This window comes from Anabrus simplex, chromosome 3 (assembly GCF_040414725.1).
Source record: "Anabrus simplex isolate iqAnaSimp1 chromosome 3, ASM4041472v1, whole genome shotgun sequence".
NCBI classification, from domain to species: domain Eukaryota; kingdom Metazoa; phylum Arthropoda; class Insecta; order Orthoptera; family Tettigoniidae; genus Anabrus; species Anabrus simplex.
Genome location: NC_090267.1, coordinates 440,239,299 through 440,262,696, shown reverse-complemented (window position 1 = coordinate 440,262,696; position 23,398 = coordinate 440,239,299). Strand labels below are relative to the sequence as shown.

General features: G+C 40.3%; 1 protein-coding gene across 8 annotated transcripts in view; it reads right to left on the bottom strand.

The window, feature by feature from the left end:
- Window positions 1-23,398, bottom strand: part of Btk (tyrosine-protein kinase Btk29A) — a 485,585-nt gene that overhangs the window by 36,296 nt on the left and 425,891 nt on the right. For all 8 annotated transcript variants that reach the window (XR_010859555.2, XM_067143509.2, XM_067143503.2 and 5 more), the window contains 3 exons: window positions 20,360-20,421; window positions 6,397-6,480; window positions 1,131-1,195 (listed from right to left, as the gene is read on the bottom strand). Coding sequence is in view for 7 of the 8 variants with exons in the window: in XM_067143509.2 (XP_066999610.1) it covers window positions 1,131-1,195; window positions 6,397-6,480; window positions 20,360-20,421 (211 nt within the window). In the remaining variant the exon portion in view is untranslated. The remainder of the gene's footprint in view (window positions 1-1,130; window positions 1,196-6,396; window positions 6,481-20,359; window positions 20,422-23,398) is intronic.

The window sequence follows — 23,398 nt, the reverse complement described above, 5'->3', positions numbered from 1 at the left end:
TGTAAATTTTCTCCTTCAAATGCCCCCACAACCAATAATCACAGGCTGTGAGATCGGGAGAGTGAGCTGGCCATTCTGTCAGCCCTTTCTACTGACCTGTTTGGTAATTAGCTTTTCAAAATTTCCCTTCCCGCAATAGTGAATTAAGGGGGTGCACCATCCTGCTGGAATACGCTATGTTGGTGCTGAACACTTTGCGATCACTGGCACCACGACTTCATTGAGGATTTCACAGTACCATTCACCGTTAACTGTCTCTCCCAAAATTTGCATACCTACAATCTTTCCCATCCAATCATTGTGCAAACTGTCATTGATCTGCATTTCATACTCCTCTCTTCAATAATTTTTAGGATTTTCTTCTGCTTAATAATGACAGTTGTGTCAATTAACATTCCCATTCACTTGGAATGCAGCTTTGTCTGAAAAGTGCAATTTTTTGTACCAAGTTTTGTCAATTTCATATTCCCTAAACACAAATTCACACAGTGCAACTGCCTGTCAGGGTCATCTTCACTCAATTCATGAACATGAATTGGGTTGAGAGTTCTGTACTTCTCATGACTCAAAACACGAGACACACTGGACTGACTGATGTCAAGTTCATGTGCATCTTGGCTTGTTGATTTCCGGGGCTATTCCTGAATGCTTCCATGGTCGTACCTGTTGTTGATGCATCAGTGCTGCTGTGAAGTTTTCCAGGACGTTTTCTCTTCTGAAAGTTTCCTGGTTTCAACAGTCAGCAGACTTTCCCCCAGTCGACGGAAGCAATGTTATGTTGAAATCACATCTTGAGTGTTTCACAGCCTAACGATATTCCGAAAAGCAGTCACAGCTACGGTAACTTGCTACTGCACATTCAGCGTCATTTTGGTTAACAAAGTAACAGATTTTGTTTTTGAATTGTTGTGTGTTGATAGTACGGGGCCTTGACTCTCCTGTAGTACCATTCTTCCATCTGTAAGAGTTATAATAAAACATCAGAAATCAATATAGTCAGTCATATTTCTGACTCACCCTGTAATGTAGGGTGTCAAAAATGTGTAGTGTAAGTTTCTAGACACCAGTCTGTGTTTCAATTGAACACCCTTCTGGAAGTTAATTCAACCAAAATTCTCGAAGTAACATACCCATGCTCATCCTTCACTTTCCACCAATGTTCCTGAGAATCGTCAAGGACTTCATATTCAGCACCCTGAAACATAAGTATATCAAACATTTTAGAACAAAATTTAGAGGGTAGTTTCTGTAAAAGTGGTCATAACTTAAAATGAAAAAGTACAAAATGTAAATGCCCTGGGAACTCAAACCTATATCTTCTGGTCCCCAGATAGGTGCCTTAATTCCTTCTCCTATGATGGTTTACATGGGAGAAATCACAGAAACTACCTTCATTGCTAAGTAACTGCTCACATAGTATACTACAGAACAAAGTACCAAAGTATTCTGTGATATTCTGTGCATGGACCATTTTAACAGAATGAATTCAAAGAACAGGGGATAGTAGTTGAGTCCTGTAGGAGATCGCATTTCTCACCTTCTTAGATATAAGATGTCAAGAGGAAGGAACATAAAAAGGAACTTGCAGTAGGATAAACACAGTGACATGACAATATGGGAAGAGGGAGCAATAGAATGAGTACACAGAACAAACATGAAAACATAACCAACAAGATGTCTCTTCCGAAGGGACATATACCACCTTTCTGAGAAAAGTTTATCCAGCTTTCTTTCTATCCTGCACTTCCCAGCTTCTCGTATCAAGACTGAAGACTGTCAAGGCAGCCTCTCCTGATGATTTTTACAATTTGCTTTACGTCGCACCGATTCAGATAGGTCTTATGGCGACAATAGGAAAGGGCTACGAGTGGGAAGGAAGTGATTGTGGCCTTAATTAAGGTACAGCCCCAACATGTGCTTGGTGGGAAAATGGGAAACCATGGAAAACCATTTTCAGGGCTGCCGACAGTGGGATTTCAACCCACTATCTCCCGAATGTAAGCTGATAGTGATGACCACTTGCCTGGTACCTCTCAAGATGAATTGGGATTGATGATGAGTAGTGTTTAATAATGTTATTGGCTTTATGTCCCACTAACAAATTTTACGGTTTTTGGAGATGCCGAGGTGCTGGTATTTGGTCCTGCAGGAATTCTTTTATGTGCCAGTAAATCTACCGACACGAGGCTGATGTATTTGAGCACCTTCAAATACCACCGGACTGAGCCAGGATCGAACCTGCCAAGTTGGGGTCAGAAGGCAGCGCTTCAACCGTCTGAGCCACTCAGTGCAGCTGAGTAGGGTTTGTACGTTCAGGAAATGTCATATTTTCTCTGTCTGCCGTTTTTGGCTATTTGTTGGAATTAAGCATCAATTGCACATTTTTGATCATCCACCTCTGTGGTGTAGTGGTTAGTGTGATTAGCTGCCACCCCAGGAGGCCCAGGTTCAAATCCTGACTCTCCATGAAATTTGAAACGTAGTACGAGGACTGGAACGGGGATCTATCAGCCTTGGAAGGTCAACTAAGTAGAGGGGGTTCGATTCTCACCTCAGCCTCCCCCAAAGTGGTTTTCCGTAGTTTCCCACTTCTTCTCCAGGTAAATGCCAGGATGGTACCTAACTTAAGGCCACAGTTGCTTCCTTCTCACTCCTAGCCCTTTCCTATCCTAATGTTGCCATAAGACTTATCTGTGTTGGTGCGTCGTAAAGAAAATTGTAAAATGTATCTGTTGTGTGTGTCCTCCGCATCGTAAGCTCTGCGTCTACAAGCTCCGCAACCCGCCGCAGCACCGAAGTTTCTAGCAGCTACGAGGTGTCTTCACTGCGCCTGGCACGCTCACCGATGACATCAGCCAGCGATACATAAGAAGCTTCATTCCGAGCCTCTCCAGGACTACCCCAATGTTCGACGACCAGTACACACCACAAGTCAGACACGGAGGCATTCCTCTTGAAAACATGTTTTGAACAGGTGGACAAATTGCTGGCCGTGAGGTTTCACCTCTTGAACATTGCCTCATTGTCCTGATCCCCGTAGCCACGTTGAGCCCCAAGTATAGCATTCTGCTACTCCCTTTAGTCCTCACCAGTGCTCCAACGTCCACCTTAGCATTCTGCTATTTGAATAAATTAATGCAAGTTCCTTGCAAGTATAAACCTAGTATCAGCATTCTGCCTCTCTCTGCAAGTTACGCTTGTAATTTCACAGAAGATAGTTTTCGACTATCAGGACAATTTATTAGTGAAACAGACTATCTCCTCAAGATAGAACTAAGTGTATATAGAACTCTCGTATTGTATAATTGTACATATGCAACAGACATTCAATTTAAGATTTAATTTCAACATTAACTGCGTGCATTCAAACAAGTTTCAAGAAGAATTCAGTTTTATTTCTTATATATATTGTATCACACCACTGAAACAATAAACTTTATGTTTTGTCACTGTATACCAAGTTCCATGTATACAACAGTATCTATCTTAAAACAATAATCACCCCCACCAACACCACCACCACCACCACCACCTGAACTGTTCAAAAGACATCGCAGTCCACATATCCTGGATGGTCTATGGAAAGCCTGTAGGGAGCAATGGGACAGAATTCCCAAGCCTGTGCTCTACCAGAGTTTGGATGTCAGGCATTAGTCCACAGAGCTGGGAGTCTAACAGAATATGACTGGTGGTGGCAGCAAGGTATCTTGTACTGTGAGTACCGTTGAAAAGTGGTTAAATATAAAATGAACAACCTTCCATAATGTGACAAATGTATGCCCAAATAACAAAAAATCTATATTTTCTATGATCCATGAAAAATTATCAGATTATGAGATATGAGATAAGAGATCATTTCATCATCATCTTCCCCTTTATCCCTTGATGGTGAAGGTACGGCTTCCCTGGTCATGCTGCCTTGAACTGCGCCGTGCGGTCTCCACACTATTTTTTTTTTGCTATTTGCTTTACGTCGCACCGACACAGAGAGGTCTTATGGCGACGATGGGATAGGAAAGGCCTAGGAAGTGGAAGGAAGCGGCCGTGGCCTTAATTAAGGTACAGCCCCGGCATTTGCCTGGTGTGAAAATGGGAAACCACGGAAAACCATTTTCAGGGCTGCCGACAGTGGGGCTCAAACCCACTATCTCCCAATTACTGGATACTGGCCGCATTTAAGCAACTGCAGCTATCGAGCTCGGTACCACATTACTATCATACAGCAGCCTCACTTAGCCGCTACTGGAAATACAATTTCTCATATTGTGCTGCCGATGAATATCCTTGAACAAAACATCGCAACAGACTAATTTGAGAATTCTCTATCGACTGGGCACATAAAATTACTCTTTAAACAACATTTACTTTGCAATGAGAAACTAAACGAGCTTTTTTTACTGACACTGGATGTTGCACAACGTACCTAATGAGCAGTCTTTGTTTGGGCTGACTATCTACACATTAAAAATGTTAAATTGAAAATATCTTCCAAAACACCAGATTAAAAACACATGACAACTCTTAGGTGAGACACCCAGTAAACTTAATATAAGAAATAAATTATTATATCAGAATGTACAAAATAATACTTTTCTATGTATTTTTTCATCATATTACCGAAAACGTTTTGCGGAACTGTGAAGTTCACGCACGGCAGGCACAAATGTCTAAAGTGCCACCCACACTGCTTTACATTTATGCTTTTTCTTTTCATTTCTATTCCCTTATTTTTCTCTTCATTTATACTGTATATTGTTCAGACTGAGCAGGATTTAAATTTTATCCATTTCTTTTGCTCTCCTTGGTTAGCAGTATTGTGGAAATGAATGCCAAACTGGCATTCTTCTGTCTCTCTTGTTCCCACATCCCTGTAAATCAAACCCTTAACAAAACTTACGTGCACAGTATAGTCATATTTCTTCCACTTTTTTAAACGTATAAATTGTAATTCAAGAAAATTATAAACAAAGTAACACATAATTCTGAGTATTATTGGGAAAATATCTATAGCCTCCATGGCCTCTGAACGTTGGGTTCTAAGGTTCAAATCACAGTCACTCCATATGAGATTTGTGCTGAACAAAGCAGAGGCGACACAGATTTTCCTCCGGAAACTCCAATTTTCCTCTGGAAACTCCGATTTTCCCTGTCATCTTTCATTCCAGGAACACTCTCTAATATCATTTCATTTCATCTGTCAGTCATTAATCACCGCCCCAGAAGAGTGCGGCAGGCTTCGGCAGCCGGTACTGTTTGTATCCTTGCCGCTAGATGTGGGCTTCATTCGTTCCAAAATTGAAAATATCTTCTGAAACACCAGAGTAAAGACACCTGACAACCCTTAGGTGAAACACCTGGTAAATTTAATATGAGAAATAAAATATTATATCAGAATATAAGAAATAATACTTTTCTATGTATTTTTTCATCATATTACCGAAAACGGTTTGTGGAACTGTGAAGTTCCTGAAGGGCAGGCACAAATATCTAAAGAGCTACACTGCTTTATATTTACGTTTCTTTCATTTCATTTCTATTCTCTTATTTGTCTCTTCATTTATACTGCATGAATGAAGTAAATATTGTTCAGACTGAGCAGGATTTACTACTTTTTCCCCATATCTTTTGCTCCCTTTGGTTGGCAGTACAGTGGAAATGACTGCCAAACCAGCATTCACCTGTCTTTCTTGTTCCCACATCCCTGTAAAACAAATCCCCAACAAAACTTACGTGCACAGTACAGTCATATTTCTTCCATTTTCTTTTATTTGAGTGTTAATTGTAACTCAAGAAACTGGTAAACAAAGTAACACATAATTCTGAGTATTACTGGGAAAATATCTGTAGCCCCATGGCTCAGGTGGCCTCTCAACGTTGGATTTCATGGTTCAAATCCTGGTCACTCCATGCAAGATATATGCTAGACAAAGTGGAGGCAGGACAGGTTTTTCTCAGAGTACTCCAGTTTTGTTAGAATAATAACAGTAAGTTATTTATTAAATTGACCACCTAATCAATACAATATTATTGTATTTATTAAATTGACCACCTAATCAATTTAATAAATAACTTACTGTTATTATTCTAATCAAATATCATCAATACGGACCAAAAATGATATTTATTACATGTAATACTCCAGTTTTCCCTGACATCTTTAATTCCAGGAACACTCTCCAACATCATTTCATCTGTCAGTCATTAATCACTGTCCCAGAGGAGTGCGGCAGGCTTCGGCAGCCGGCACTGTTCCTATCCCCGCCACTGGATGAGGGCTTCATTCATTCCATTACTGACCCAATTGAAACAGGCTGTGGATTTTCATTAGGAAAATATCTCAAGATGGATTTCAAAGCTATTACTATAAAAGACGCACAGTTCTAGTATAATACTTACTTTTTCGAGGGACAAATCACCGGTCTCTATGGCCTTGAAAGGATACAGTGCAACAACAAGTTTGGAACGGATCATTTGTTTCTCCTGAAACAGAATAAATACATTTTAAAATTCATGTAATTGAACATAACATTAAAGTAAATTTCGTATAATACACAGTGGAATATATATAAAGATTTTTGTCTGTATATTGCACAGAATTTAAAAAGAATGGTATTTTTATATCGGTCGTGCCCACAGTAACAAGGAAATGCATTTTTTAATGTCCAGTCATCTCTGTCTATCTGTATGTATGTACGCGCATCGCGAGAAAATGGCTGAAAATAATTTAATGAAAATCTAGATGTAAAGTCAAGGAATGAGCCACTACAATATAGGCTATAAATAATTTTTATTCATGCTGAGTGAAATGGTAGTTTAGGGGAAGGCCTAACATTGAATTCTCAATTATCTATGTTATTAGTGGTCCTATCGATAAATACTAGGGTCAGTCAGGGTAATTATGAGACAGACAAAAAAAAGGGAAAAAATGAGACACTCAAATTTCTCTCCTCTCATTAATGATCTCAACACTTTGCATGAATGATGTTATATATTAGCTTTATATCTGTTATGATAAAATAATTGAAAAGTCTCCAAACCATATATCTACCAGTAGACAATTTTTTCCTGAGTGGTGTTTTTTCTAACCAAAAAAATGTCATGCCTTGCACTTTGAATTTTGTTACTCTGGCTCAATCCAAAAATCCAGGAAAGTGTTTGTGGTTTTATTTGGTAGTGTAAGGGAGAATCTTCTTTTGCAGCTTGAAAACACAATTTTATGTTTTTGATTTGAGAAGAAAATTCATTTTTAAAAAAGGGGGTAAATATGAGACATCATGAGGGTAAAAGTGAGACACTTCTAGGGGAAAAATGAGACACTTGGTACACTTGTTTCTATACCTAAATACTTATCCCACTTTCAAAAATCAAACGCACTGATAAAACCATGATCAAGCGAAAAAGAGAGGACCCAACAGCAAAGGTGATAACATCTGAAGAATATTCTCAGCTTGTGAGGGAAAAGCAGAAACCAGTTCATAAGAAGAATAGAAAGGGTACCGGTATTCAAAAGGCAACAGTTCCAGTTGTAAAACTGCCATCTAAGACATGAGCAAAAGTTGATTCTTCTGACTCAGCTTCAAACAAAGATGAAGATTGGCAAGGTAGTGATGACAGTCTTGATGAAGTTGGTCTACTCGACACAGATATTCTGGAAAGGACCATGGCAGGTGGAGTAAACCTGAGTGACTTTGTACTTGTACTTTTTGAAAGTTGAAAGTTGTGGAAAGCGGCATTATTTTCAATATAAATATGTTGCCACTGTTCAGAAAGTTCTGGAAGGTGGAGACATGCAAATTATGTGTCTCAATTGTGAGGACAATAACAAAACTGTGTTAGGCTTAACGAAAATGACATATCCGTTGTGGAAAAGTCAAAATTACTGGCAAAATTGCCTGTTCCAATAATAACAGGGAAAGATAGAGGCATTACATTTGCATTCCCAGAAACAGTTGATGTTTTTGAAAAACAAATAGAACTCCTACAGTTTCTGTTAACCCAGTTTTTAACCAAGTGAAATGTCTCATTTTTTCACCATTCTGATTACAATGGGCACTATGTATTTATTTAGTATCATTAAAATGTAACATAAATTCAGACATAAAGCTCAGGTACTATGTAATTAGATGGTATAATGTCAACAATCTATACTAAGTAATTTTTGTCAGGAAAATGTATAAACATATAACTCAAGCCTAAATTTTGTGTTATCGAAACACGGCCATTTTGTTCCTATAATAAAACTGAGGAAAGTGTTGCAAACTATTATACCCAGATTTTTTTCTGTCTTCCTTTGACCCTAAACTGTCTCACAATTAGCCTATTAGCTCCCCAACAATATTTTACAGTCTGCTACAGTACTGTCTCACTTTTTCCCTGGGTTGTCTCAGAATTCCCCCTTTTGTGGGTTAAAAATGACACGCACATTTATATTTATTTTTCAAAACTTAATGAATATATAGTAATCTGTTGTTTCCAGTGTTTTTTGTAACACCAGTCACAACTTATTATGATTATTAGCATAATTGTCACAGCTGTAGTTTGTAATTTATGAACAAAGTTGTAAAAAATGTCTCATATTTACCCTGACTGACCCTACATAACTAAAGGTTATATAGAATTACATTTCGCGTAATTACATTCGCGTCCATGGTCCAAAGTCAAACTGAGACGCAAAAGATGTGGTGGGGACTAGAAGTTGCCGGAAGTGGACAGCAAGGAAAAAGTGTCTGAGAAGTAGGGTGGAGTGGCATGGTGTGGAAAGCTGTGGATCGTGTGGATTTTTACCGTACCGACTATGATAACTGAGAAATTGATGATTTTCATTTTTTTTTTTTTTTTTTTTTTTTGCTAAGTCCATATCAATGCCGAGCCACGAGAAAAGAGGTGAACAGAATTTAATGAAAATCGGTATGTTAAATCAGGGAATAAGGCGCTACAGTCTAGGCTGTAAATGATTTTATACATGTTGCATGAAATGGTAGTTTAGGGAAAAGAGTCTAAAATTTAATTTTTAAATACTTATGTCATTGGTCCTACCGAAAAGTACTACACAAGAGAAATTATAGACATTTATGGCTTAATACAGTTTTACCGTACCCACTACGATAAAAGAATTCATGAATTTAGATTTTTGGTGCTTACTCCATGTCAACGCCCGAGCATGGCTAACATGCGAGTATTGTTCAATAGTGTTAACTGACGATGGTTTTTGTCATGATTGTCTTAAGGTGTAAACACGCGTGGTCATTGGTCCATATTGACAACGAAAATTGTGAAGGTGATTATAAAAATAAGAAATCGTAAAAGAACGATCCCTTGAAAAATAAGACAAGAAAGAACCATGAAAGAAGGAAGGCCTCCCTTTATATTAGATGCCCTAATATCACAGAGTCGGAAGAAAACTAGATGTGAAGGCCTACAATATCGAAAACTCAAACAATTGATCAACAATAAACATTCCATTGATCATTGTTTGTTGTGATATGCTTTGTCTCTTCTCCTGCCACTCACCTCCGATAAATGGAATTCATTTTGCGTCCAGCCGCCTGAATATTGACGGGAAGTAGCTGGTGAGTCAGATAAATTTATTTTTTAGCATGCCATTCCTCTGGTTCATAAATTTTCTGACAACTACTGGTACGTAATACACTGGTTCATCATAGTATTCCAGCTATTCGATCCCTACTGCGAGGCACTGATTGGAATGAGTAGTGTGCAAACGGCAGAGGAGTGTTCACGGCTATCTGCTGCTGCCTACTCATTCCGTAGCGGAACACGGGCACGTCAGCTAGTCTATCTTCTGTCTATATATAGGCTATAAAATAAGAGTTTTGTTTGTACATTGCTAAGAATTTAAAAATAATTGTATTTCTGTATCGGTCGTGTCCACAGCAACGAGGAAATGCACTTTTTAATTTTCCGTAACGTCTGTCTGTATGTAAGGGCATCACGAGGAAACGGCTAAAGAAAATTTAATGAAAATCGGTATGTAAAGTCGGGAAATAAGTCGCTACAATCTAGGCCATAAATAATTTTGTTCACGCTGAGAGAAATGGTAGTCTAGGGGAAGGCCTAAAATTTAATTCTCAAATATTTATGTTATTAGTGGTCCTACTGATGAAATGAAATGGCGTATGACTTTTAGTGCCGGGAGTGTCCGCGGCTCGCCAGGTGCAGGTCTTTCGATTTGACTCCCGTAGGCGACCTGCGCGTCGTGATGAGGATGAAATGATAATGAAGACGACGCATACACTCAGCCCCCGTGCCAGCGAATTTAACCAATGATGGTTAAAATTCCCAACCCTGTCGGGAATCGAACCTGGGACTCCTGTGACCAAAGACCGGCACGCGAACCATTAGGCATGGAGCCGGACGGTATTATTGATAAATACTACATAACTAAAGTTCTATACTATTAAATTTCCCATCATTTATGTCTTATACATTTTTTTATTTGGTAGTGGCTTTACGTCGCACCGACACAGATAGGTCTTATGGCGACGATGGGATGGGAAACGCCTAGGAGTTGGAAGGAAGCGGCCGTGCCCTTAATTAAGGTACAGCCCCAGCTATACATTTTTTTTTACCGTACCGGCTCTGATAACAGAGATATTCATGAATTCAGACTTTTATTGCTAAGTCCATATCAGAGCCGAGTCACGAGAACATAGGTAAACGGATTTTCATGAAAATCGGTATGCAAAGTCGGGGAATAAGGAACTAGAGTCTACGCTATAAATAATGTTATAAGATGCTCTAATATCACATAGTCGGAAGAAAACTAAATGTGAAGGCCTACAATATAGGAAGCTCAAAAAATTGATCAACAATAACATTACATTGCCCACTGTTTGTTATGATGTGCTTTGTGTTTTACGCTGCTACTCATCTCCGATATATGGGATTACTGCTGCGTACGGAGTATAACAGCCTACATGAATATTGGCGGAAGTAGCCGGGGAGTTAGATCTCTCTCTTCTTTAGCATGCCATTCCTTTCCTCTGGTTCACAAATTTTCTGATAGTACTGGTACGTAACACAATGGTTCATCATAGCATTCCAGCTATTCAATCACTACTCTGCGCTGAGGCACTGATAAGAACTACTACTAGGCCTACTACTAAAATGGTTTCATTCCTTCCCTGAAGGGAGAGCTTAGACGGTGACGCCGTCTCTCAGACCAGGAGATGTTTTGCGGAGAAGGTGAGAGAGTTGGCGGCCGTGGCCTTTACTAGGAACTGTCCCGGCATTTGCCTTAGTGCAGGAGAATGGAAAACCATTTTCAGGGCAGCCGACGGTGGGGACCAGCCCCTCTCCGTCTCCCGAATGCAGAGTTGTAAAGCCACGGCAGAACCGCGTCCACCTCTCATCTGCTCGGTTGGTTGGTCGGAATGCAGTGCCGCGTCCACCCCTCCTCTGCTCGGTTGATCGGTCGGAATGCAGAGCCGTCGGACCAGCTGAAGCCCACTCTGCAACCGCCGACTGGTACTAAATAGAATGAGCAGTGTGCAAATTTAACGGAATAATGACAGAGGATGTTCGCGGTTGTCTGCTTCCTGGTCATTCCAGCACTGGAACTTTGGACTGTTAGATCAGCAGCGTAGTACTGTTCGTTAAAAGTGAGAAAATGTGCGGTTTTCCATTTAATCGAGTACTTCTTATGATAACATTGCTTTTAATCGCTGCATTCCTACTGACGTCACTGTAATGATCTATGTTGACTTCAGTTGGGAAAACCACAAAGACAGTCTTTATGAGAATTCCGTAGCGAAGCACGGGTACATCAGCTAGTCTTACACTAAAATAGACAACAGTTCAGTTGAATAATACATGCTGTGAAAAGTGTCAATCCTGCTGCGGTTGGCTCTCTCGCATAGCAAGTACGGCAAGTTCGTCCATTTGAATCGCGCGCCCGGAAGTAACTAAGCAAAACGAAAACAATTCTCCGCCAATGCGATTGCACCATCGTTCGTTACATAACAGGAAGAGCATTCCTGACCTTTTTTTTTTTGTCGGTATAGTTCTGATACACTCTGTATATGGCTTTATTCGTCACTTGTTTATTGCTTGAAAATATAGTTTAATGTGTCCGGCTCCATGGCTAAATGGTTAGAGTGCTGGCCTTTGGTCACAAGGGTCCCGGGTTCGCTTCCCAGCAGGGTCGGGAATTTTAACCATAATTGGTTAATTTCACTGGCACGGGGGCTGGGTGTATGTGTCGTCTTCATCATAATTTCATCCTCATCACTACGCGGGAGTCAAATCAAAAGACCTCACATCTGGCGAGCCGAACTTGTCCTCGGACACTCCCGGCACCAAAAGCCATACGCCATTTCATTTCATTTCATAGTTTAATGCGTGTAGTGGTACATTCTCCCCACTATCTTATGAATATTGAGGGGTGCAGTATTGAATCATGCGAAGGGTACTTAAGAGTTGCATACATTTGTGTTTGGTTTAACCAGGACTTTTAATTTATTCATGACGTGTGTAAACTGTACAGATGCGTTTTAATTTCCTGTCACAGAGTTAATGTACACTTGGCAGCAGAAATACTGGGGTATATTGTGTAGTCCAAACACAGCAAGTCGGGTTTGATCTCTTCCAGGGTTTAAATTTACAACCGCAACAGTTGCTGACATCCACACGTTATGAGGATATCCACACCAGGTTACAGAAGTGATGATGGTAAAATCCCACATGCCAAAATGAAGTGTAGAAGTAGGCATGAAATATGTGTAAAATATAATATTGTAATCTTTCTGGACAAAATATTGGTCACATCAAACAAAACGAAATTACGAGATTTACGTTGAAAGCTTGAAAAACATGACATTAAACTTAAGTCAGACGCCACGGAACATACGGTTTTACGAGAAATTAGAACCATTGGATCATGAATTTCTATTTCCAAAATTCACTGCATTCATAGGGATTCGAACTATGATCGACAAGATGAGTAGCGGGACAGGTATCACACAATTTTCTTCGCCTAACCAAAGACTTAAACTTGAATATTCAAAAGGCAGTTACATGGCGTAAGAACCTCTCGCACTGCAATAAATCATTTTAATGAAATCTTGTTTTTTTAATACAGTACAAACCCAAAATAATGACAATGGGCACTTCAGGATTAAGAGAGGTTCTTTTATGCTGTCTACCGAAATCTATAGCCTTTTGTCACTAATTTTTTTTTTGCTAGTTGTTTTACGTCGCACCGACACAGATAGGTCCTACGGCGACGATGGGAGAGGAAAGGGCTAGGTATGGGAAGGAAACGGCCGTTGCCTTAATTAAGGTACAGCCCCAGCATTTGCCTGGTGTGAAAATGGGAAACCACGGAAAACCATTTTCAGGGCTGCCGACAGTGGGCTTCGAACCCGAATACTGGATACTGGCCGCACTTAAGCGACTGCAGCTATCGAGCTCGGTGTCACTAAATGTACGGTACTAATTAGTTATCAGGGACTCACTCCGGTTTTGCACGGGAGCAATTTTGAATTTTGAATTTATGGTGATAGGTCTTCTAAGATGTTCTCGTACACGATGTTAATTAATTTCTTCCTGATGTTTGTACGTAGTTTAGTGCGAGGTTTTTCCAAGGCCCTTCCGGCCGCCTTCTTTCTCCCCAAGCGATAGTTAAAGCATTCCTAAAACGACTATATCTCCTGAACTAACTGTTCGAACCTTTGACAGACTGCGGCCTGGTAAAATATTTTTCTATATGAAGAGGGCCCGGTCCCTAAAAAATTATTTACGAGTAAATTTACATTAAAGAAAAATCATATATTTGAATAACATATCTTAATAATCAACTAGCCGGGCTGAGTGGGTCAGACGGTTGAAGCGCTGGCCTTCTGACCCCTACTTGGCCGGATCGATCCTGGCTCAGTCTGGTGGTATTTGAAGGCGCTGAAACACGTCAACCTCGTGTCGGTAGATTTACTGGCACGAAAAAAACTGCGGGGCTCAATTCCGGCACCTCGGCGTCTCCGAAAACCATAACATTAGTTAGTGGGACGTAAAGATAATAACATAAGAACACTGTGAATTCAGGTTTTGTCACACAATCTAGTGATTAGAAATTGTATACCACCACCTCCCCTACCCTGCCAGCCAACATTCTGATGGTGAAAATGGTTTTACGACCAACGGGACTCGAACCGGCTAACCACAGTGTCAGACCATATACACTTGACGCCTTAACGATTATGGTCACCAGGCGGAGTAAAATGGTATGTGATATTGTAACATAAATGATCAGTTACTGGATTAATGAAATTAAGGAGTATATTGCAGTTTCCTACAGCCAATTTAATTAATTTATGCAGCGAGCGAGTGGCTGCGCGGTTTGGATCACGTAGCTGTCAGCTTGCATTCGGGAGATAGTGGGTTCGAATCCCACAGTCGGCAGCCCTGAATATGGTTGTCCTTGTTTTTCCATTTCCACACCAGAGTGTATCTTAATTAAGGCCACGGTCGCTTCCTTCCCACTCCTGGCTCTTCCTGTTCCTTCGCCGTCATAAGACTGAGTCGGTGCGACATAAAGCAAATTAATAATAATAATAATAATAATAATAATAATAATAATAATAATAATAATAATAATAATAATAATAATAATAATAAATTATGCTAATTTTCATTGGCATATTTCTCATTCTTAGCCTCCAAAAACTTACAAATATAGCCCGGTGTTTGAGCCAATGACAGGTTAGAATGTAAACTTAGCGAAGCGAGTAACAAGTATAGTCTACCCTGTACAACGGTTATGTTATGAGTTTTGCATAAACATTAGGGGTACGGCCCATCAGAACACCAACAATTTATGTTACTCTCGTTACAGTACGGAAGAGCGAGCTAGATGAGACACTTTCCAATAATCAGATTAGTTTGCATTCCAACATATTACTGCGTGAAAATCCGAGGTCTAATAATAACATAAACAGAGGCACGCCTATTCGGTTTCCTGCATGCTGAAAGATTTCTTTGTTTGAAAATACCCGATCATTCAAAAATTAAGTGGCTCCATCACTGACATTTGATACATAGGTGCTACTTAGTTAGATTTTAGACTAACCAGCGCCTTGCGATACAACCACGAAAATTATTCTCCTAAGAATATTTCCACTTTAATACATTTATTCAAGAAAAATGCTTAGAAAAGTAGCATGACAGATTACAGGAGAACATTTCGGGGCCACGCCAGAGCCTAACGGTTGAGAAACACTGCCCTAACCATCCATGCAAATTATATAATGCAAAGTGTTTTTGTTAATCTTAACTGGGAGAGGGGCGTGATGCACTCACTGACTTAGCTGCTGGCTGTTGAAAACCGGTCGATCCTGGGTAGAAGTTTTCAAATAAAAAAAATCATGTGGCGTCAGGAAGGGCATCCGGCCAAGACGAAAATAAGCCTGGGTGGTTCCAAACTCCACAAATAGCTGAGATAAACTGAGGAAAGTGCAAAAGGTATTCTTAAAATCTTAATAACATTACTGAAATGAATAAACAATTTATTATGAAAAGAATTGTGTGATTAACCTCAAAATATGGTTTCTAAAATTGATATGTACAGCAAACTCTTAACGGTCAAGCGCTTATTTTATTATTTTATTTTACTACTGGCTTTACGTCGCACCCACACAGGTAGGTTTTATGGCGACGATGGGATAGGAAAGGACTAGGAATGGGAAAGAAACGACTGCGGCCTTAATTAAGGTACAGCCCGAGCATTTGCTTGGTATGAAAATGGGAAAACCATCTTCAGGGTTGCCGACAGTGGGATTCGAACCCACTATCTCCCGAATGCAAGTTGAGAGCTGCATGACGCAAACCACACAGCCACTTGGCATACGTTTATCGAGAGCTACCTTTTATACATAGGCAGAGTTCAATATACCAGGCTGCATTTTTTTTTTTTGGAGAGCTTTCACACATATTTACGGTCTATTGTTGACCGTTTAGGCAGCGTAAGCAAAGAAAGCGCTGGACGGCCGGTTTCTCTTTCCCTTCCTTCATTAGAATCGCCGTTGCTCGGCTCCTGTTCGTTGTATTCATGCATCTAAACCTTGCTCAATAGGTGCTGCATACAACAGCGAAAACCGCATCAAAATCGCTTTGGTGGTTCTCGAGATTAGCCCACACAAACACAGACATGCACTTACTGGTGATTTTATTTTACAACCTGTGTAGATGTCAAACTGGTGGAGTTCAAACACGGCTAGACCCATAACTCAGGAAACCATGTTCAACGTTCGTCCTAATATGGCGCTTTCGTTAAGAATTGTTGAGAAGGCAAGCGGTGACGGAGAATATTGTTTCTTTCTTAAATGTTGCTTAACGTCGCACCGACACAGATAGGTCTTATAGCGACGATAAGACAGGAAAGGGCTATAGGAGTGGGAAGGAAGCGGCCGTGGCCTTAATTAAGGCATAACCCCATTTGCCTGGTGTGAAAATGGGAAACGACGAAAAACCATTTTCAGGGCCGCCGGCAGTGGGGTTCGAACCCACTGGACACTGGCCGCACTTAAACGACTGCAGCTATCGAGCTGGATGAGCAGGAATGTTTTTTGTTTGAAAAAAAACCAGTAGTTTTCATCAAAGGACTGATTCGACTCGCCATCACTAACGTCTTAGTTCTACCTGCTAAAATGCAAACTCGTGTCCTCATTTCGAGGTGGTGCAGCTCTTTTCGGGCACAACCCCGATGGAGGTGAGCTGTATGTACCATTTCAACCACATACCAGCTCTTCTACCATTCTTAAATTCCTGGCAGCTGGGCCCCGGAGGACGGCAGTTAATAACACTAACCGTTACGCTACAGGGCTGGGCGTTAACGCGCTGAACATCACATTGTACTTAGCTTGTCTCGTTCTGTACAATTAGAAACTTGTATTCACTAAGATCAAATAGTAAAATATTTTCCTATCACTGCAGCATCATTTTGAACATATCATACTGTTAGCTTTATATCCCACTAACAACTTTTACGGTTTTCGGAGACGCAGAGGTGTCCGAATTTATTCCGGTAAGAATTCTTTTACGTGCCAGTAAATCTACCGAAACCGAGGCTGACGTATTTTAGCACCTTCAGATATCACCGAACTAACACAGAATCGAACCTGCCAAGTCGTGGTTAGAAGGCCAGTCCCCCAACCGTCTGAGCCTCTCAGCCCGGCTTCTGAGCACATCATCCCTTGGTTTTCCTTACTATTGATGTGAGGTCCCTGGGGCCACTCAAACCCGAATAATCGGCCATTCAATTGTATCAATGGCCTTCTTTCAGTCTTCTCTGTGTTCCCATTGTGATCAATGCTACCAGTGTTTTCTAGACCTAACTCTTGTAACAACGCGGTTCTTAGGACCTCACGTCCGCAGCTGTCTAATTAATGTCCGGTTTTTTCAACTCTTTTACTTAACAAAAGTAACATTTGTTATTAGTTTAACACTTCGGTTAAAAGTCCCCAGTTTCACGAACACGTTTTCAACATTTGTAACGAAACAATTGTTAAGGACAAATTAACACGTTTCCGTGAGATTTCTGAACGCGTTTCGTAGTGAGCGTCTTTTGTTGCTTTACATAAAGCGCCCAGAGCGGTATATAGGAATTTTATTTTGCCACACATTGTTGATATTATTGCTTATGGTTAGCGGAGATTTCGAAGACGTAAAACATGTGCAGTAAGAAGCAACAGAAACGTTATCATCATGAATGCAAGACAAACGTTGTTATTATTAGGGCCCGGATGTTTATGATCTAAAATGTTAGAAATATGACAATAAATATGACTTAAACGTTTTTAGGTCACATTTTCGAAAACTTCAAAATCTTACCGCTGTTTAAATTAACATTATCTTGAAAATATACTTTGAAAATCTAGAACATTCAATAATAATAAATGAGTGATAATATTAATTTTATTATATTTTGATTTTTTTTTTTTTTGCTAGTTGCTTTACGACGCACCGACACTGATAGGTCTTATGGCGACGATGGGACGGGAAAGTGCTAGTACTGGGAAGGAAGCGGCCGTGGCCTTAATTAAGGTACAGCCCCAGCATTTGCCTGGTGTGAAAATGGGAAACCACGGAAAACCATTTTCAGGGCTGCCGACAGTGGGGTTCGAACCTACTATCTCCCGAATACTGGATACTGGCTGCACTTAAGCGACTGCAGCTATCGAGCTAGGTTAATTTATTTAATTACTCATTCCAGAGATAACTCTCGACTCTACACAGAATGAAATAAATGTCAAATTTTGGTGGGCGATCAGAAAGAATTGCAAGAGCAAATCACATATATTTTAATGTTTTCAAATAAGAACGATCTTCTATTTTCACGCAACACCGACGTGTAACGCGAAGAAGACCACTCAACTTCGCTGGGTGTTATCGGGCCACATTTGAAATACGTCAAATTATTAGAGTTCAATTGAGACTTACTGTTCTGTCACTTTCTATACAGCTTACCCTCCTAATTCACATAAATATATATTTCTAAGAAAGATAATTGTAAGAAATTATGGACAACAATTAGGAGATGTGAAAAATACGTAATAAAAATATGTCAAAAATACGAAAATTCACGGGAATATATGACCATACTATGAACAATTACCGTAAAATGACCACAAAAAAACGTTAAAGAAATATTAAATATTACTTTACATGACCCGTGAAAATTGCATAATTTCAGTCACGGTAGATAACAACATGCTTAACTTGTATTTTCCATGGAAATAATATAAAGAAGTAAAATACATGTAAAAAAACAACCGGTCCCTAGTTAGTATATATTTAATTTGAAAGTATGCGGGTGTGCTTGAAAAATAAAAGAACGGTCTGTTATACCACAACATTCAATATACTCTTATATGAGTGCAATCCCAGGCTCCTACAACACTGGGAAAATGTGATGTTTGATATACATGTTGAATGCTTTTTAGGCATTCTTTTACTGCGGAGAAAGTAATGTAATGCCTTCAGGGGCGGGAGAGGTTACCTTACCTTACTACTTTGCACCTGTTATATACTCCTAGTCATGCCCTATACGTGTACCCAAGACGGATCTAATCGGTCACCCATGCGCCACAGCCTCCCCTTGAGACACATAATTGTAAAACCAAGAGATCTCTTGAATCTATTTTCTAACAAGCCTCGAAAGTTGGATTTTAGAACGTTATTTCAACATACCATTCGCTGTAAAACAGTTCGCTTTGATCATATTGTTCGCGTCGATCCTGGCTACGCTACTGATTGCCTTGCCAATGCAACAGAAACTCTTTGCACAACTTTAAACATTCACGTCTTACACTGATGAGCGTAGTCGCCTACAATTATATTTTCAATTTCTGCTAGTATCTTGTTCATTATGACTTTGATAATTAGGTAGGTACTTATGTTTATAGGCAACTTTCTTCTGACAACTCTAAAAAGGCATTCTTTTTTCGTAGTATGTGTCAACCTTTGCCTTCTTCAGTTTATAGATAGTTTTCATACAGCAGTATAGCTTCAAACTTACGTCTCCTAGATGCTGTCATTCTGAAATTTTAACAGCAGTTAAGAGGTTTAACATAGGGCAGGTGTCATGTTAATTTAACACAAGTATTAACATTTTGTTAATGTTAACAATTCTTGATCAGACGGTCATTTTGTTAAACTGTGTGTTAAGTCTACTTAACAACGGTGTTAACACGTAAAATTTGTTTAAGAAACGGGGCCTAAGTGCGATACTTTACAGACATTTACACTGAACTGACATGTGGGTGATAATCCAGGACCTATATTTGGAAACAAAGAGATGCTTATATTACAAAATATCTCGGAAGAGGGGTTTGATTTATAAGGTGAAAGAAAGTGTTGCACATTTTTTCTGTTCCGTGTGATTAATATTTCAAGTACTTTTTAATGTCCTCTGTCATATGAACACTACGTTTAGAATGCAGTTACAGTATATAAAAATATGTTACAGATTGCGAATACTCGGATATTTCCGGTATCTCTTGTTTTGTACTATAAAAACCATAACGATACAAGACATATTATTTTTCGTGCTTTAATGTTGCCAACGTCTGCTTTTATGTCTTTTAATTCAGTGATGTGCGTTTTATTAGAGTACATAGTTAACACATCAGAGTTAATACTTCGGCATTTTCTAATCCTTATTTCCAGCAGCGGTCCGTGGGACCTTACACCAGTAACTGCGCACCAAAATGTTAACGCTAGTAGTTAAGGGATAAGATACAGTATACGGTTCCTGCAAGGCAGGGCCGATAGTGTTAACTTCGTCACAGTAATATCTGTATACATAAATAAATAATTTATAATATTTTACCAACTGTAACTTTGCACTTACCTTGGCTTTTGCCGATGGGGTGCCTGGGGCTCCACCGGGCATTATTGGAGTGGAGGCAGTACCTGTAAACAAGAAAAAAACCCTATATTTAACTTTCGCACCTTTTATTGCACAGGGTATAAACATTCTTGACTGACATGAAAGGAATTCACACTCAAAACAACCTGATGTAAAGTAACATGGTACAAAATAGTAAAGGGTATTAATTTTTTTTACGTCGCAGCGACACAGGTGACAGAAGGATAGCACTATGAGTGGGAAGGAAGTGGCGGTGGCCTTAATTCGGGTACAGCCCCAGCATGTGGCTGGAGTGAAAATAGGAAAACACGGATAACCATCTTCAGGGCTACCGACAGTTGTGTTCGAACCCACTATCTCCCGATTGTAAGCTCACAGTCGCGTGACCCTATCCCCACGATTAACTCGCTCGGTGCCTGCTGAAGAACTAAGGGTGATAGTTGATATTATGGCTATTTTTGCCCTACTTGATGTTGCAAGATGAGAAAAGCTTACGAGGCTACTCTTGGAACAAACAGTAACCCACAGAATGCATGTTCACATCCCGGTACCCTTGATACTACACAGAGGAGTAGGCCTATAAGAAGCCTGTACATTGTAGTGCATTCCAAGCTACGCTAACAGGCCCTTACGAGAGAAAAAAGTACATTTTCCTTTTGGAATATCAGATGATCAATAAAATGTGTGACGCGATGTTACCTAGCAACCGTGCAGGCTGTGATGTGAAGTACTGATGGATGGTCATGACATAAAGATCCATGGCCTATGCAGCTCTCAAGGTACTGTTGCTATATAACATCACGTCACACATTTTGTTACATGACACTATTTTGTTACCGTCCCGCTCCATGGCTAAATGGTTAGCATGCTGGCCTTTTGTCACAGGGGCCCCGGGTTCGATTTCCGGTGAGTTCTGGAATTTTAACCATCATTGGTTAATTTCGCTGGTACGGGGGCTGGGTTTAGGTATCGTCTTCATCATCATTTCATCCTCATCATGACGCGCAGGTCGCCTACGGACGTCAAATCAAAAGACCTGCACCTGGCGAGCTGAACATATCCTCGTACACTCCCGGCACTAAAAGCCATACGCTATTTCATTTCATTACCCAAATTTTCGGATGACCTCCACTTCTCAGACATTTATGTTAAAATTTAACATATATTAGGCCTATTGAAAGAAGTGGTGTGTAATGCGCGAGGTGGATACGATGGCATTACGCCTGCCGTGATTCGTACTAAAACGAGCATAGCCTTGCGATGATCTGTACTTTCACTGCTGCAGACACGACTTGGATCTAGTCCTCGTTCGCGCTTTCCTGCGCGTTCGTGTGACCTGCCTCAAACAAGAAGCTGACATCGCAGTTTATTGCAATTTACTCACAAAAAGACAGAGGAGGGATACATCCTCGGCTTCTTCCTAGCATTTGTCCCGCATATTATTTCTCAAAAGATACTTGGAGACGTACAGCTATCATACCTGGATTTCTCACAAGTGTCGCAGACCCTGAGCACGCAAGTACAATACGTGGTTTACTACACGCACTAAAAAATATTACTAAGCTTATCTGAGTCGTATATTAAATAACAGAGGGGATTAGTAGTACGTCCCCCAAACTATTTTTACGGATTTTGGAGATGCAGTGGTGCCAAAAAAATCCGAATAAGTTATTTTGCATGCCAATAAGTCTAGTGATACGAGGCTGGCGTATCTGAGCACCCTCAAATACCACCGGACTGAGCCAGGATCGAACCCACCATCTTGGGCTCAGAAACTCAGTGCTCTACCTCTCTGAGCCACTTAACCCGGCAAACCGAGAACAAAATACGAGAACCGTCTCTCCTGACAGTCACCACCTTTTCCATCCACACATACACTTATCTTATGACGATATGCAGAAAAGGGAAAAAAATCCAGCTAGAAAAGTCAAGATTCATTCAAATGACATGCATTTCTTAAAATGCCAATGCCTCTTTGAATCAGAGCTTGACTCACGAGACGAAGCTACAGCACAGGTAAGTAATGAAATGCCGTACGGCTTTTAGTGCCGGGAGTATCTGACGGCATGTTCGGCTCGCCAGGTGCAGGTCTTTTGATTCGACGCCTGTAGGCCACCTACCTGTCGTTAAGAGGATGGAATGATGAAGACGGCACATCCACCCAGCCCCGTGACAGCGGAATTAATAAATTATGATTAAAATTCCTGACGTTGCCGGGAATCAAACCAGGGACCCCTGTGACTATAGGCCAGCAAGCTAACCATTTAGCCATGGAGCCGAACACAGGTAAGTTAATGGTACACAAGAAGAAAATAGAGAAACCTTCCTAGAATTTATACTACATTCTAAAGAAAAGACAATGATTGGTTCCTTAAGGGTGTATTGTTGCTGTTGTTGTTTGGTTCATCTGCCACTAGAATGGTTTGATGCAGCTATCAATGTCATCCTATCTTGTGCTAATCTTTTAATTTCTACATAACTCCTACATCCTACTGTATATCTACTCTAATCTGTTTGTAACATTTTTACCTTGGTCTACACCTACCGTTCTTACCCCGCTACACTTCCCTCTAAAACTAAGTGATCAAGTCCTCTATGACATTTAAGATTTTCTCTACCGGGCGAGTTGGCCGTGCGTGTAGAGGCGCGCGGCTGTGAGCTTGCATCCGGGAGATAGTAGGTTCGAATCCCACTATCGGCAGCCCTGAAGATGGTTTTCCGTGGTTTCCCATTTTCACACCAGGCAAATGCTGGGGCTGTACCTTAATTAAGGCCACGGCCGCTTCCTTCCAACTCCTAGGCCTTTCCTATCCCATCGTCGCCATAAGACCTATCTGTGTCGGTGCGACGTAAAGCCCGTAGCGAAAAAAAAAAAAAAAAAGATTTTCTCTCTCCTTGTGGTCAAATTTCACCAAATCATCTCCTCTCACCAACTCCATTCAGCATTGGCGATCTGACCTACCATATTTTTCACCTTCAGCATTCTTCTGCAACACCACATTTCAAAAACTTATATTATCT